This window comes from Cricetulus griseus, chromosome 3 (genome assembly GCF_003668045.3).
Source record: "Cricetulus griseus strain 17A/GY chromosome 3, alternate assembly CriGri-PICRH-1.0, whole genome shotgun sequence".
Classification (NCBI taxonomy): Eukaryota; Metazoa; Chordata; class Mammalia; order Rodentia; family Cricetidae; genus Cricetulus; species Cricetulus griseus.
Genome location: NC_048596.1, coordinates 260,664,153 through 260,680,859, shown reverse-complemented (window position 1 = coordinate 260,680,859; position 16,707 = coordinate 260,664,153). Strand labels below are relative to the sequence as shown.

The window sequence follows — 16,707 nt, the reverse complement described above, 5'->3', positions numbered from 1 at the left end:
TCCCCCCACACACTGTAAACTCACCAGACTCTCTTCTCCAGCAAGATAGGACCGCTTGCTTCCTACCTGCTCTCACATTTCCAAAATAGCAGTGACGTCATAACTGGGCTCTGCCTTTAGATTTCCCCATCAACCTGTCCTTCAGACTGATCTTTGCTAACAGAGATGATGGTGAGACTGAATGACAAGTATTTATTGGCTGCCTGATTCTATAAAAGAGCTTTCCTATATATTCAGAACCCGAAACCCTATAAATATGTTCACTTTTGGCAGCTAGACAAAGAAAAGGCACAGGGGATTCCTGGGGCAGAGTGCTCACACACATGGGAACACACACACACACACACACACACACACACACACACACACACAGAACCCATGTCATCAAAAAGCCTAGTGTGTTCAGGATTCAGATCCTGATTCGGTTCTCTATTAAATGTGGGAGCTCAGGCAAGTCATTCACTACCAGAACCACAGGGGTATTGAAATAGTGCTCCCAAGCTGTTCCAGGGACTGAGTGAGAGTTTCTGCCACAGGCATAGCGTGGTGCCTAGAGTACAGCAGCTCATAAAACAGCATTTCCAAGTAAGAAGGGTAGTAGTCAAAGTCACTCACTCTTCAGCACCTTAAAAGCCTCCTTCTGACCCAAACCCCCTGATGCATCGGCAGGAAACCTTGGAAGCTACACCACTTACAACCAGACAGGATACATGCCTTCCTTTCTCAAGAAAGAAGTGGGGTCAGCTGGCCAGAGGATCCACTTGGCACCTCTTGGTGCAACGGCTTCGGGTAAGAGCGATCTCCTGCTACAGTCTGAGATTTCGTACTAGAAGAGGCTTGCCTTCTAAGATCATGAGGTCCGTTTTCTTGAGTGAAGACGTTTAAATTAGTCTCACGTTATTAGTACGTCTAAGTTGTCCCCCTCCCACCGTGTTTTCTGCCTAGTGCTTGGCCCCAGAATAGACCCCAAGGAGCATCAATATTGAGAAAGGAAGGCACAGAGCCCTGTGAGGAGAGGGGTAGAGTGAAAGAGAAGGGCTCAGAAGCCCAGCAGCAGAGGAACAGCTAGTGAGGCAGAAGAGCCCGAAGTGCCCAGCTCTGCCCTGGGGACATGGCTATGGGACAGCAGCAGGACACAGCAGCAGCTGCTTCAGTGACATGAGACTGACTGTGACAAAAATATCGTTTGTACACATAGTGATATCAAGAGCTTTCTAGAGTGAGCAGCGTGGTTACCGTCTGCCGAGTGCTCGCGCTTGCCTTATAAGAGAGACCTTCCTTCTAGGCCTGTGGCCAGGAAAGACACACACTAGCTGCTCCCTTCCTTAGAGCTGCTTTACTCTAGTGAGATGCGTGAAGATGCATTCCTCAGAGCTTTCTGCCTGGTGCTCGGCATAAAGCAAAATCTTAGCAAATGTGGTTTGCTCCTGAGTTACCCAGCAGTGCTCTCTTGGGGGTCCCCACACCTTTGTTAAAAGAAGCAGTATCAGATGGCATGACAGTTGTTCCCTCCACCTCTGAGGTCATGGTTAATTGGGGTCTAACAGCACAAGGCATGAAAACCACATGCTGAAATAAAAGGTGACAAGCCAGGCATAGTGGTATTTGCCTCAAATTCCAGTACATGGGAGGCTAAGGCAGGAGAGTCAGAAGCCCTAGACTGCCTGGGCTGGATAGTAAGACAGAGGAGAGAGACTGGAAGTGTTGTTCTGAGCCTCCTGGATTTCATGATGAATAGCAGTCTCTACATTGTTTTAATTTAAAGTAGACACCCTCAGTGACGCACCTAAAGTAAACAGTAAGTTTGGTTTAGGAGTCCTTGTTATTCATAAATCCAAAACGCTCTCCCCACTGTCCCACCAGGCCCTCACACTGAGATGACTGCTTAGATATGCCCATCTTTTACAGGACAAACATCTGAGACAGCTGGAAAGGGAGAGAGCAGGGGCAACGGGTCACTTTTACCTGTTCCCACAGTAGGCTGCTTAAACGGTGTTCGTTTGCTGTATCAGTTTTTAAAAGATGAGTGTGCCAATGTCTTTCTTCTAAAACAATATATACCCGTGTAGGCAAGCACATTATATACAACATGGATTTTAGGAAGCCTCAAAAGCTGTAGGCCAGTGTTACAATGAGTCACTAACCATGACTAAACATCCATGTTTAGTATAAAAAGCAAAACATGATGTTTAGACATACTTTGCTATCTGGGTACTCACTTTTAGAAACCGAGAGTGGGTCTTTTTTATTAAAAAATAAAAATAAAACTACTTAAGGCTTTTCTGTATTAAATCTGTGAGATTACCATGCATATTCCTGCTGCCACTTTTTTAAGTCAATTGCTCTCATAACTCTCCATCTCTTCCTTTACTCTGCTTATCAGATTTCCCTCCAGGCCATGGTAGGAGGAGAGGCAAAAAAAAAAAAAAAAAAAGTAAACATTGCTGTCTCCCAATAGGTGCATACAACCCATTAGGAAAACATTGCCTTCCAGGGTCCCACCAGAAACACAACCAGGTCATTACCGTATTTACTTGACTGTTCCCTCCCCTCTCCTAGACTCCCTTTCTGTCCCCCTTACCCTCAAGTTTTGAAAGAAAAAAAAATCAAACTAATGCCTTCACACCCTCCCATTTAACCTCTTTCAAAGTCCCTAATATTTGCTCATCCCCTGCCTTGACAGTCACAAGACCAGGGTGTGTGGCCTATGTATAGAAACCATAGGGCTGGATGGTTTTCCTGAGGAGTCTATTTCATTCTCCCCAGATAGAGAGGGAAGCCACAGATCCAGGAAATGATTCTATCCAAGTTGAGCTTGGGGAGTTTATTGGGGTAACCCTGGCATCTGGACTGTTGAGAAGCCCACCCCAAGCCTAGGTGACAAGTCACAAAAGCTGTTATCACTGGGTTTCCTGCACGACTAGTAGGCAGCTAGCTACATGACCAGTCCCACCCCCATCCCACCCCTCAACTGTCTATTGCTTACATGGCCTCTGGGAAGGGCCTGTGACTCATAGTGTCCAGAGTCTTAAACAATTAATGTGTTTCCTCAGCCTCTCTGAACTTCCTCTCCCACTAACCCTTCACAGGCTCTGTACTCCACACATGGCTCTGTTTGGACCTGAGGCCAGCAGTGTGAGCTCACTGCATGAGATTTCCATATTCCAACAGTTACAGCTATTTCTGGAAAACATAGTCATTTTCACTGACCCTTCTAGATACATAGCCTTGACTTTTGTTTAGGCAGCTGATTCTCTTTGAGCCCAGTAAGAGCAGTATGAAGTGACCTTCCAGACCACCGACAGCGTGCCCCGACCCCAACCCCAAACACTATGTATAGCAGTCAGGATGCCAGTATGATCTAGGGCTTTTTGTTCATGGAGGTAGAGGTCGACACCTGTAGACCACAGGTTTGTGTGGTTAAGAAAGGCTGGGCAGCCAGACCAGCAAATACATCATGGCTGTGGAAGGTGTGGAATGGCCAGGTGCATCTCAGCATCGTGCTGAGTTTACTCCAAGAGCATCAGCAGCTGCACAGTGTGAAAAGATAAAGCCCAGTGCAAATGCTGGTGCCCTCTTCGTGTAGACCGCCCGTGAAGCATCACTCTCAGGGTGGGGTGAGGAGGAACTGAAGAAGACATTCTAGGTCCCTGGATAATGACTTGTCTGGAGATTTTTAAACAATTTCAGCTTGTTCAGATATCAAATGTTTAACAAAGTTTAAATCTCTCTCAAATGAAGGATAATAACCCACCGATACTCACCCCACCTCTCTCACAAATCAGTATGCAGTCAAATGTACAAGCAAAATAAACCTTGTGGTTAAAGATTTGGGGTCCTCTAAAAATTACTGATTGGAGCTGGAGAGATGGCTAAGAGCACTTGTTGCTCTTGAATATAGCTCAAGAAAACCATCACTCACATGGCTGTTCACAACTGCCTGTAACTCAGGTTCCATGGATTCTGACGCCTTCTTCTGACCTCTTTGGGTATTGTACACACATGGTACACATACGTATATACAGACAAAACACTCATACACATAAAACAAAAACAAAAGATTTCTCTTTGAGGGTTTGTGTTATCACCCATGGTTTTACCAATTAAAAAAAAAAAAAAAAAAAAACATGACGCTCATTAAGCTGGATCATGGTTCGCTGGTAGAGCTCTTGCCTATCTAGGTGCATTACACCTGACTTCTGTTCCTAGTGCTTAAAAAAGAACAAAAGAAAGGAAGGGAGGGAGAGGGGAGAGGAGGAGGGAGGGGAAGGGAGAGGGAAAGAAAAAAGAAGAGAAAAGGGAAAAAAAAAAGGAGTGACTAAAGAGATGGATACAGCTTAGAGGTTAAGAGCATTGACTGTTCTTCCAGAAGTCCTGAGTTCAGTTCCCAGCAACCAGATGGTGGGTCACAACCATCTATTATGAGATCTAATGCCCTCTTCTGGCATGCAGCCAGGCATTCAAACAGAACACTGTATACATAATAAGTAATAATTTAAAAAAAAAAAAACAAAAAGGAAAGGAAAGGAAAAGTAGAGCCTGATGTTACAGCACACACCTCTGATCCCAGGACTCAGGAGGTAGAGGCAGCAGATCTCTGGCCACTCTAGGACAGCCTAGTCTACAAAGCAAGTTCCAGGCTAGCCAGAGTTATATAGTAGTATCTTTAAAAAATTAAGAGAAATCTAAATTCTAAACAGCACATTTTCACTCAAAAACAAAAAAAGACTACAGAACGTCGTATGTACAGCTTCTATGAAGCCTGAGTTCCACGCAGTTCCAAGTTATGTCTTTAGTATCGATACCATGTTTGACTTATTTAGAATATAACCACAGTGCGAGATTAGTCACCACACTGAGTGAACCACTAAGGAACCACTAAGGATGTCTCCTGGTCATTTCACTACCATTTAGCTAGATAACTAAGAGTGGCAGCATCTGAATGACAAATCAGAAATGCCAGCTCTTACACCACAGAAAATTCTAGTAAATATCTGTGTAATACCCCACTAGAGTTTCTGCTTTAGCCGGCACGATGGTGAACACCTATAATCAGTACCGGGAGAGTAAAGACAAACTAACCTTGACTGAGGCTAGCCTAGCCCTAGGCTATGAAGTGAGTTACAGTGTGTGCTACATAGCAAGAGCTTGCCTCAAAAAAAAAAAAAAAAAAAAAAAAAAGACACGGAACCTGAAACCTGAACTAAATGCAAACCTTCACATTTTCTCTACAGCTTTCAAAGATAAATCCACACTTCCCTACAAAATGAAGACGAATTGTTTTATTTTGAACTTGATAATCAAATGAATGAAATTCTGATTTCTTTCAGAATATACCTGGAATGCAAAGCCTAGCCGAGGCCAGTTTTCAGGACGAACTTACAATCCCACAGCAAAAAATCTCAGCATTGTGAACCGCACACAGCCTGTACCCTCGGTGCACGGGAGGACGGACTGGGTGGCTAAGTATGGTGGCCACCGGTAGGAGAGGTGAAAACCCTGAAGCATTGCTCCGAAGAGGACTACCAAGCCCCTAGCCCTGGGAGACGTCTACAGAGTCTATTTCTACTGAGTTCTGCAAGCAACATGCCACTGTGGGTACCTCAAAGAGCAGCAATCGGCTCCAGTTTGCTTCCTTTCCTGGAAATGCAATGCGTTGTCTTTACTCATGGCCACAGTGCGGATGCAGCACCTTGCTGAGGTTTTTTGAGCGGGACTTTACAGAGTATTGAATAAACTATTTGCCAAAGTACCAAGTATTTGACCTACAAATTACTAGATAAGTACATAAGCTTTTAAAGATATGACTTTGGGCAGCAAGGGCAGGGTTTTCGCTCTTACTTGCTGTCTAATTAGCCTAAACTGTTGCAGTTCTGGTCACTGCAAAGACCAACCGGCCTGAGCAGTTTGCCTCTGCTCACGTTTCATAGTGTGAGGCAGGCCCCTGGGCGGACTTGGCTGAGGCTCTGCTCCCTCACCTTATCTTTTGGCTTTCTACATTTGGAACTATGAGATGAGTGATGGGGCACACCTTAGCAGCTTATCTTAGCAGGAAATAAACCTCTCTCCAGCCTCTGGGATTAGCAGAGTGTGCCAGTCTGATTCTAGCACTGTTGTCGGACCTTGACCAAACTGAACTCACGATGACCATCAGACTCTGTAGCTGGGTAAGTTCTACATTAATCACACTAGGGTTCTTGTCATCTTGTCATTAAGAATGTTCTGGAAACTGTCATCTGATGCCTGTTCATTGCACTCTCCAACTCTTCTGTGTTCCTACCAGACACAAAGGTCAAGTGTGCCAGCTGGTCCCCAGGCAGGCAAACTCTTGCTGCTGCAGGTCACTAACTAGGTTCTGACCTCATGCTCCAGCCACAGGGCAAACATGCTCAGCTGCCACGGCAGGGTTTCATGTAGTTCATTGTTCTTCTTAGTTTTATTACTAAAACTTTTTATAGATATTTTGAAGTTAGGACTACTTTAAACCTGCCACTTGCTGGGCTGGACATGATTAGTACTGTATATTCTTTTGAAAGAATAATGTTATTGCCTGCTGATATTTTTATGTATTTATGGCTATGTAACAGATGCTGATATAACTGACATCATTTTGTGGGCATTGCCCAGAGGCACATTATCAAATCATATATTTTTGTATAGAAGACCTAGCTGTTCATATTTTACATGTTTAAAATGTTAAACTTGAAATAGTAATTTATCCTAATCCTAATGGTTCTGTGTATTTGTACAATTTTATTGTCTCAAAGCTAATAAAAATTCCTTGGTGTTTCTGAGAAACATGAACCCTGAATACATATAGGGTAAACTAGTGTGTTTTTCTATTATTAAACTGTATTCTGTGGTCTGTTTTGTTGTGGCTACTTTTCTAATTAGCACATAAGATGCTTAGTATCTTTATGACATTCTTGAAGGATGTGTTTGGCTCTCCTTTTCCCATCAGTCCGCCCCGTCTGCTCTTCCTCCCCTTTCCTTGTCATATCCCATGTGTCTGTCCTTCTGCCCACTCCCACTCTTCTTCATCACCTAACAGTACCTTCGGGTGGTCTCTTTCTAGGTCTGTAGACTTCACCAACCCTATACTTTTTGCATACATACATGTACACATTATAGATTAGGAGCCACATCGGAGGAAGAACAGTGTTAGTCTGTGTTTGGGCCACCTTGCTTGATACTCTACTTTCTAGATCCATCCTTTTCCCTAAAAATTTCATTTTATTTTTTGTTATAGCTCAGTTTTTCATATATGCAGCGTATTTTCATTATCCATTCATCTGTTAGAGGTTATCTAAGCTGGTTTTGTTTCCGTGCTCTCCTAAGTATAGCAGCAGTAAATATGTGTGCAAGTGTCCCTGAATCAAATTTTGTTGTCACGTACTAAAGGGCATCTTCATTGATTCCATATCTGGGCAGGGGAATTGCAAGTTCAAGTCCTGTCTGGGCCATAAGACAAATTCAAAGCATAGCAAGACCCTACGTCAAAATCAGTAAAAACCTGGCATTCACGAAACTCTGGGGTTTAGCTCAGTGATAGAGTTCCTGCAGGGCAGGAAACGAAGCTCCGGATTCAAGACCAGTGCCAAAAAAATCATGAAAACAATGTCTTTCCTATCTTGTTTCTTTCCAAGCCCAACACAGAAGGGACATATTTTGACTCACTGTTCTGGAGGTAGTGATCCAAACTCCAGCAGCCCCACTGTTTTGAGACTCTAGTTTGGGTGGTGGAGGTGGTAGAATGCTTGCCTAACATGTACGAGGCTCCCGGTCTGATGCTCAGCACTGCTGAACAAGATCAAAGCAGCACAGTGAAATGGAGCAAACAAATAGTGTGGTTGTATTGCTAAGATCTGCCTAGTGTATGCATGGCCCTACATTCACTCCTCAGCGCCACAAACAATATTCAAGCTGGGATCCTTGGCACACACCTGTAATCCCAGGTACTTGGGAGGCTGAGGCAGGATTACTTGAGCTTAACTGAACACAGCCAGCCTGGGCAACATGGCATAACCACACTCAAAATAAGTAAACTACTTAAATCTGAATCTTCAGAGAATGGACCCACACTACACACCACTCAACTATGAATAGTTGAGGGTTTTTTTATTATTATTATTTATGCCATGGATTTGGTATGATTACATGTGGATGGCAAGCACTACGGACGAGGAGCTATAAAATCATTGCAGATCTAAAGTATTTGCAAGACAGCATCATTAGACACCCGTACTTTCACCATAGCAGTCACTCTCCAGCAGGACACAAAAAAAGACCTGGGGTCTCAGATGACAAAACAGAAATATGCAGTCCACAATATAGTACCCTGATCAGTTGCACAAAGTTCTGGGCATTATAACTCAAGAATGCTAAATCCTGTAACACCAGCACTCAGGAAAATGAAGAAGTGCGAGTTCAAGGCCATGCTGGGGCATATAGAAAGATCCTGCCTTTAAAAAAAAAAAAAAAAAAGATGTGCATGTCAAGACATATTCTATCTGGCCAGGTGTGGTGGCACACAAACCTTTAATTCCAGCACTCAGGAGGCAGAGGCAGGTGGATCTCTGTGAGTTAGAGGCCAGCCTGGTCTACAGATCAAGTTCCAGGACAGGTTCCAAAGCTATAGAGAAACCCTGACTTGAAAAACCAAACAATTTTTAATAAGACATATCCTGTTATAAACATGGTCCAGATATCCAAAACCATATTGAAGGATGAGATGGATGGGAGACACATCTCTTAATCCTCGCACTTGGAAGGTAGAGGCACAGTAGTGAGCAGAGGTGGGTAGCTCAGGCTACAAAGGGACTAAGCCTACACTTAAACCCAGATGTGAACTTAAGTCCCTGTTTCTATTGCAGTCCTATCTTAGAAATTTTTGGTTTTAGGGGTTTATTTATTTATTTGAGGCAGGGTTTCATGTAGCACAGGTTAGCTTCAAACTTACAAAACTATGACCCTGAACTGGTCACCCTGCTTCTGTATCCAAGGTGCTAGGATTATAGCCAGGTCCCACTACATCCAGGTAGTTCACAAATCTTTTTTTCTTTCTCCCTGCCTCCCCTTTGGTGTGTTTTTGGGTTTTTGGTTTTTCAACACAAGGTTTCTCTGTGTAACAGCTCTGGCTGTCCTGAAACTTGATTTATAGACCAGGCTGGCCTTGAACTCAAATGCCTCTGCCTCCCAAGCACTGGGATTGACGGTGTGCAACACCACCACCAGCAGCTCACAAATCATTTTTAAAACAACCTTCCAGGCAATGTACAGACAAACAACCTTCCTTAGTCATTCCAAATGGGAAATCCCTAAGTATGATGTTCACGGGATCCCCTAACACCTCTGCACTGTCCTGCTATCCACACCTCAGGCTACATCCCAGACACTCTGACAAAGGCCATACCAAAGAAATGTTCTTAATAGTAAACTTTATTTCCACGGGTATTTCATTGTAACATAATTTCATAGCAGACCTATGCAAAAGATCCCACATCACAAAAGTCACCAAGAGATTTCACATACTTCTGGGCAGAACATGGGGCTCTGAGGCCCCCAGGGTTGACACCCAACATTTTACCCCTTGTCCTCTAGTACAGAAAGGAGAGATGTTATCACACAAGAATAAAACTGCATGAAAGCAGCATCTGCTTTTAGGTTAGACACTCGCTACCCTGAACAGTTGCAACAGTAAAAAGCTCATTGTTACCTCATCGTGCTCAGTGTACATTTTTAAAATGTCAGAATATGGAAATGTGCTGCACTTTTTTCTTCAGACACTGTAAATGTGGAAGTTTGGAGAATTTCAATTCTTCGTGAGCCCAAGCAGGGGTTTGGCTACTATGGCTGGGGAGAACTCAACATGCTAATTCCAAGCTTGACAACCATCAGCAAACTGTTCAAGGAAAAAAACAAGTGATTAGGCAAAGGACACAACAGGTGGCTGTTTAAAGATCAAAGCCTGCGGGTCCCTCACAGTTGTGTATGAAGAGACTTGAGAAAGCAGCAGTTGGAAGACTGACATCATCTCCCAAGGAGGCCCAGAAAAACCATGCCAAATCTTATAGTGGCACCGGGTACTCCTAGGGAGACAAAGACTTAGACCAATGGCATAACCTTAGCCAGAGAGAAGCAAGTATCTATTTTCCTGAGATAGGTTTTGTTGTTGTCGCTTTTAGTTTTGTTTTTGTTTTGCTTAATTCTCTACTCCCAGACTGTTGTTATTATACTTCAGAACTTATCAATTTAAGACAGTTTGGTTTAGGTTTCACAATTAAAATTACAAAATGGGATTCAGTAAAGAAAAAAAAATTCCCCTTTAGCAAAACTTTCAATAAAGGACACTCAAGTAACTAAGAAATCGGGAACCAACATGGACAGTTAAAGGAATCGGTCAGAGGCTTGTGACAGCGCAATGTAGGGGAGTCTACAACCGTCCACATAGCACATCCAAGGTCATGGCTATGATGAGTGAACACACTTAAGCGCTACAGCAACTACAAAGGCGTTTGTGTTTGCAGCCTTTCCTACCACCTTTTAAAAATGGGAGTTGAGGTCTAGGATCAGGCACACCAAAGTGAGCACATTTCTGAGGTATGAGGCATCTAGAGCGCAAACTAACCGGTGTCAGGGCAAAGAGAAATGGAATGGAAGGTACCTGGCACCTGCGATTAGACCTGCAGGCATAAACTTCCCAGAGTTGTAGAACCTCATTCCCATGATGCCAGCCAGGGTCCCCGATGTAGCTGAGAAAGGTAAGTCAAAAAGTCAGCACATCCTACACGCAGCAGAGGACAGCAGGGAGGACCCACCCATCTTCCCAGGCCTAGACTCCATCCCATAATGGTGTGTGTGTGCGTGCGTGCGTGCGTGCGTGCGTGCGTGTGCTGAGCTTCACTGTGGCCCACGATATTCAGGTCTAAGTACAAATACTGGCCAAATAAGGCTGGCCCTTCACACTCTGCTATGGTTGACAATGGACTGTCCCCAGAGGCTGACATTTCAACTTATGGTTCTCATCTTGGGGCACTACTTTGGAGCTTAGGGAGGGGACAGGAGGTCACTAAAATGGGGCTTTGAAGGCTACGTCCACCCCAGGTCTCCAACCTATCTGCTTCCTGGCCCCTCATGGTGTAAACACACCCCTACCGTAAAGGGTTGGCCCACTCTCACCACCACGCCTTCTCTCATGATAGTCCTCTGAAACCAGGAGCAACTGCTCTGTCTGGTATTCTGTCACCTTCCCAAGCCCAGCCTGCCTTTCTGGCCTCAATTACACCATTCTTCTGTAAAACCCAGGCTTCAGTCCTAAATGTTTTTACTTTCTCAAAAACACCACACAGTTTCTTTACCCTACATGCTCTGACTGCTGGTTACCAAGTGTTTCTACAGAAAAACATTGAATATATATATATATATATATATATATATATATATATATTTTTTTTTTTTTTTTGACTATACTCAGTGACACTCTGCACCCTTCTAGTGTTTCCAGCCTGAAGATGCAAGTTGGCTTAAAGAATCACACACAAGTCTAATTTGTGCTACAGTGATTGCTACACATACATGACCTAGCAGGAAGCAGACAGATGAGTCAGGAATATTACAAAAAGGGCTAATTAGGGAAGCAAAGACTTAGCCAGTATCTGCAATCAGCACAGGTGGTCCTGTGTGTCTGTAGTCTCAGTGCCGAGGAGGCTGAGGAGGGTCACAAGTTCAAGGACAGCCTGGGCAACTTAATGTGAGACTCTAGGCTCCAAATTAAAAGAGAAAAAAAAAAGAAAAAAAAAAAAAGATGAAGCCGTTGCAGACACAGCTTAGTAGCAGAGAGCTAGGACTAGGAAGGAGATGACCATGGAGATGGGGAGGGAGACAGTGCCACTGGGGGCTGAGTGACAGAGGCTGCGGGCAAGAACAATCCAAAGCTGACTGCATAGAGAAGACTGGGTGCTCATGAAAGTGAGTGGATCTGGCAGATGTACTAAAACATCTGCATGCACGAGGAGCTTAGCACAGAGGTTTTCACCTGTGGGTGGTGACCCCCTATCAGATAACCTGCATATCGGATGTTTATATTAAGATTCATAACAGTAGCAAAATTACAGTTAGGAAGTAGCAATGAAATAATTGTATGGTTGGGGGTCAGCACAACACGAGGAACTGTATTAAAGGGCTGCATTAAGAAGCTTGGGGCCGGGCATTGGTGGCGCATGCCTTTAATCCCTGCACTCAAGAGACTGAGGCAAGCACTCGGGAGGCAGAGGCAGGCAGATCTCTGTGAGTTCCAGGCCAGCCTGGTCTCCAGAGCGAGTGCCAGGATAGGCTCCAAAGCTACACAGAGAAACCCTGTCTCGAAAAACCAAAAAAAAAAAGAGAGACAGAGGCAGATGGAGCTCTATGAGTTCCAGGCCACTCTGGTCTAGAGAGTGAGTTCTAGGACAGTCAGAGACACACAGAAACCCTGTCTTAATGGTGGTAGTTGGGGGGGGGGGGGCTCTGATTTAGCAGATAAGCTTGTGAGTCATTTGTGTACTGAAAACAAGGCATGACCTTCAATGGCACTGTCAAGAGAGAGAAGTCAGGCCTTAATCAGAGTGCCTACTAGTCAGAAAGGAATCGAGAAAACAAAGGAAAAAACAGACAGAAAATCATTGGTCACTTGTGTTGAGGAGACTTTAGCCACATAAAATAAAGGCTGAACAGACACAGAGACCTGTGACACTGGGGGGGGGGGGGGAGATAAGCATCCTATGGTCAAGGGAATAAAAATGAAGACTGAAGTGGATCCATGATGTCTGAGAGAGGAAGAGATGAGGAAAAGCTTCTGGAAGGGAAAGGGAAAGTCAGTGACTTAAGAGAAAGTGGGCTCAGTGGGCCTTCCTTTTCTAAAGGAGCCAAAGCTGACTGCATGTGAACTTTATGTGTAGGACCCAAAAAGAGGAGGGGAAAGGAAAAGGGGGTGGCCTGGAAGCTGAAGGCTGTAAGGCTGACACTGGTTAGTGACTGCTGTGTTTTCAGTTGAGTACTCTTGGGGTCACTTGAAGAGAGCAAAATGCTGGGATTAGAGGCAGAAGTGCTCTACCAGCCATTCCAAACCATGATGAGAAAGCTGTTTGGAAGAACTGAGAGCCCACTGCAGCCTCGCTTCAGGTTACCCACAGCTGGCCTCCCTTCCTACCCCACAGCTGGTATAGAGCCCACTCTGACACCTTTGGGAGGGTTAGAAATGCACGTGTTCTTACACTGTGGTTATGAGAGGCACAAAGGTACCACGCCCCTGGCAAAAGCTAGCTAACACCAAGGTGGAGACCAAGAAAAATGTGTCAAAATCACTGTAAGAGGCCATCATCTGCCACCCACCCCTTTAACCCCCGACCCCAGGCTGCACCAGGGCACTCATCTACAGTTCCACAGAATCACATTACCTTACTTCCCAGTGAGCTTGAACGCTCCCCAAAGGCAAGGTCTGGGTCTTACACAATTAAATGACGATAAAGGGGGAGAGACATCCAACTGGGGAAAAGGTTACATGGACTCAAGCCTTATGGGGTGTGTGAGACTTCTCTAAGCTTCAAGCAGGCTGTCTTTAGTATGAAACCTCAAGAGTTAACACACACTGCCTAATCCAGTTAAAAACACATCTCACCAGGAAAATTAAATCCATGCTATATGAAAGCCTTTTGCATTCTGTATACAAAAGGAAAACAACCCAGGCTTCTCCACCATGAAACCCACCTGTACCATGGCAGAAGCAGGTGACTTAGATAGAACCTGCCACACCTGCCCACCAGAGTCTCATGATCAAGCAGAACACAGTTGCAGAGCCCACTACAAACTTACCTAGGAAAACCCACACATTCCTGGGATCCTGGGACAGCTGGTAAGCACCATAGCCTGCTAGGCTCCCGAAGAAGAGTCCAGCAGCCAGGGATGGCACACTACCTGGGGAGAAGCAAATGGGTACACATCTGGGTTGTAACGTCAGACATTACAGATGGGATCTGCAAAGACTCCCCTCCCCTGCAGAGGAAAACTCAGAGAGCTCACAAGGCTTAGAGCCACAGGGTTCCCAGCATGAGGAAGTATGGGGGAGTCTACCACAGAAGTCCGGGTCTTACCATCCCACCCTACCTCCTTTAGGAGGTGTGACTCAATATGGTGCTTGTCTGGCCACACAAAGCCCTGGCTTGAGCCTGGTGTTAAACAGATAATACAGAGTGAGCAGAAACAAGAGGTTTCCTACTTGAGGAGCTGACAGATAGCACACTGAGATCTGGTGTGTGGCAATGGAGGATAACATCCATCCACTACCACCTCTGCATATCTATATGTAAACAGGCAAGAAAAAAAAAAAAGATGCCTGGCTCAGTTTAGCCAGATAACCACAACCAAAGGCCAGGAGTCTGACTATGCAGGCTGCACTCAGGAGCCTAAAGCAAACCTGAGTCAAGCAAAATCAGGCTTCAAGGACCCTGGGGATCCACATATCACTGGACTAAGGTGACAATGGACAAAGAGTAACCGGAAAGGCTTACCTGCTTTTGCATAGCCAATAATTCCACCAGTAGCAACCAGGGCTGCATAGCCAAAGCCAAGATAATGTAAAGGCACCCTGAAATGGCGAAAGGGAGAAGCCAAGTTTAAAACACAAAGCACAAAAATCACTGGATGGGGCCAGTGTGATGCTCAGGGTTGGCAAAAATGTGCCTCTGAGGCTGGTGATCTGAATTTGATTATATTACAGGGCAGAAGAAAACCAACTCTAACAATTGTCCTCTGACCCCTACACTCGCAACATGGCCCAAGTGTATCCACACAAACAACAGAAACGGTGTCATTTCCAGCGAATCCTGTCCCTGTACAGAGAGAAATAAAGAGAGGCTGGGTGACAAGCCTACTCACTGAACTAGCCAGTGGCCGACCTGGATCAAACTCAGGTCCCAGGCCACCGTTCCAGGGATCATGCCACAACCCACACTGCCCCTAGGCTGTGCCAGGCTGAAGGGCCCTGTCACACGCTCTGGTTTAGAAACTCTGGGTGATTCTATACCTATGCACTGGGCACTTACAGTGGGCCACTGTCCTTCTGCATTGTTCAGTCACTTGGGAGACCACACCAGGCCTGCACCTGCGGAGGAGGGAGGGGTCACAGCAGTTAGAACACTCAAGGCCTCCAGCAGTCAGAAAGAAATGAGTTCAAAGAACAGCTCTTGGTGTTGGTGCAACAGGTTCTTGGGCACATCCCTCTGGTCGCCCTAGATCTGCGGCTTCCTGGTGATGATAAATGGATAAATGGATAACAAGTAAAGCCTTTCTTCCGTGTGTACCGAAGTGCTGGAGAGGCACCAAGCAGTCGTACTACAACCTCCGCTCTAGCACGAGCCCACAGAAGCGAGCAGGAGTCACTGACCAGCTCTGGACATGTACCAAGCTGTTAACTGAATGACCGCTAAATCAGAAACCAAACGGCCTATGTATGCCTCAACTCAGCTCTTATCCTCTCCGAAGGTCAGGAAGAGTGCAGCTTCCTCGCAAACGTCAAAACTCGGTTTACAAACTTTCAGAAACCCTTGGATCGGATCCTCAACTCCTGTTAGGCTGGAGCCAGGGACTAGAAGCTGCCCGGGAACCCGAGTCACAAATGCACTGGCCGCTACACTGCTACAAAGTAACTAACTCCTTCTAGAATCGCCCTCCGCAGCACCGAAGCAGCGCACGCGCGTTTGGGTTCGCACTCCCGGAAGGCGGGGAGTCCCCGGGTCAGGCGAGAATCGGAACCGCACGCAGTTACAGAACGTTTTAAAGGAACGGCGAGCGGGCCGGTGGAGCGAGCTCAACAGAGAGTGCACCGGAGAGCGGCCGCGTGCGGAACAATTCCCGGAGTGGCAAAACCCGCAAAGAAAGAACACACCTAAAACCGGAGTCGGAGCCCCCGGGCCTGCGCAGGAGGGCGAGGGCGAGCACACAGCGAGGAAGCCGGGTCAGAAGTCGGGTCTGCAGACGTCACAGCGCGCGCTGCGTCCGAGCGGGGAGGGAGGGGCTTGAAGTAGCGGGCGGAGCCTAGGGGCAGAGACTAAGTGTCATCTAGGGCGGGGCTTCAGGGCAGGGGGCGGGGCTTGGTACCAAGCTAGTTGTGTTTTGGGTTCCCTGTAGAGGTGGGGCTTGAGGAGAGGCGGGTCTGGCTTCCAGGTCTGGGTCCTGCGCTCGCTGACGAGCAGGCCAGGCTGAGCACCAGGTTAGGTGGGGGAGAGGGAGGTGCAGTGCCTGGCACATAAGCAGCCATTGGGAGGATGAGATGGAGAGGTTGTTAGCAAAGAGAAATATCAAGACAACACTCAAAATCAGTAGCCAGTGTCTCTGTTGCCAAATCAAACTTTTACATCTAAGGTTTTTTATCTGCATAAATGCCTCAGGATGAAAGTCCTTGGGACGCATTCTTTGAGCCAGCAGTAACATAGATAGCAGCTGGAAAAAATACCCAGGAAACCAAAGAAGCAAGAAAATCCTTCACATTGTCTCCACAATTGCTATGGATATAAGAAGGGCAACAGGAAGCAAAGTCCTATGCTTGAACATTGTAAGCAACAGCTCTCTCTTCCTTGACTGGATGGTTCCAAAAGCAGTGCAGGGTGTGGCCTCTACTGGTGCCTTCACAACACAAGAATGGGGGGGGGGGTGTTTTTTTGTTTTTTGTTTTTG

At 45.9% G+C, this 16,707-nt stretch overlaps 2 protein-coding genes across 5 annotated transcripts in view; one reads left to right on the top strand and one right to left on the bottom strand.

Moving 5' to 3' along the window:
• Mak (male germ cell associated kinase) overlaps positions 1 to 5,485 on the top strand; it is a 37,579-nt gene extending 32,094 nt beyond the window's left edge. For 2 of the 4 annotated variants that reach the window (XM_035442929.1, XM_035442928.1), the window contains 2 exons: positions 670 to 789; positions 5,331 to 5,485. In XM_035442929.1, coding sequence (XP_035298820.1) covers positions 670 to 789; positions 5,331 to 5,485 — 275 coding nt within the window. The remainder of the gene's footprint in view (positions 1 to 669; positions 790 to 5,330) is intronic. The other 2 variants (XM_035442931.1, XM_035442930.1) reach the window with 1 other exon arrangement.
• A 3,935-nt stretch (positions 5,486 to 9,420) lies between these two features.
• Positions 9,421 to 16,063, bottom strand: Tmem14c (transmembrane protein 14C). The gene is made up of 6 exons (XM_027410405.2): positions 15,920 to 16,063; positions 15,078 to 15,136; positions 14,544 to 14,620; positions 13,849 to 13,950; positions 10,664 to 10,751; positions 9,421 to 9,901 (listed from the first exon to the last, which is right to left on the bottom strand). The coding sequence occupies exons 2-6, from the start codon at positions 15,098 to 15,100 to the stop codon at positions 9,847 to 9,849; spliced, it is 345 nt and encodes a 114-aa protein (XP_027266206.1). The 5' UTR covers positions 15,101 to 15,136; positions 15,920 to 16,063; the 3' UTR covers positions 9,421 to 9,846.
• Between the last annotated feature and the right edge of the window lie 644 nt (positions 16,064 to 16,707).

Bases quoted from the DNA above. Each gene is read 5' to 3' on its own strand.
- Tmem14c (XM_027410405.2), bottom strand. From the start codon at position 15,100: ATGCAGAAGGACAGTGGCCCACT. The intron at 14,621-15,077 runs GTAAGTGCCCAG...TCGCCATTTCAG, and splicing joins CAGAAGGACAGTGGCCCACT to GGTGCCTTTACATTATCTTG. The intron at 10,752-13,848 runs GTAAGTTTGTAG...TACCTTTCTCAG, and splicing joins GAATGTGTGGGTTTTCCTAG to CTACATCGGGGACCCTGGCT.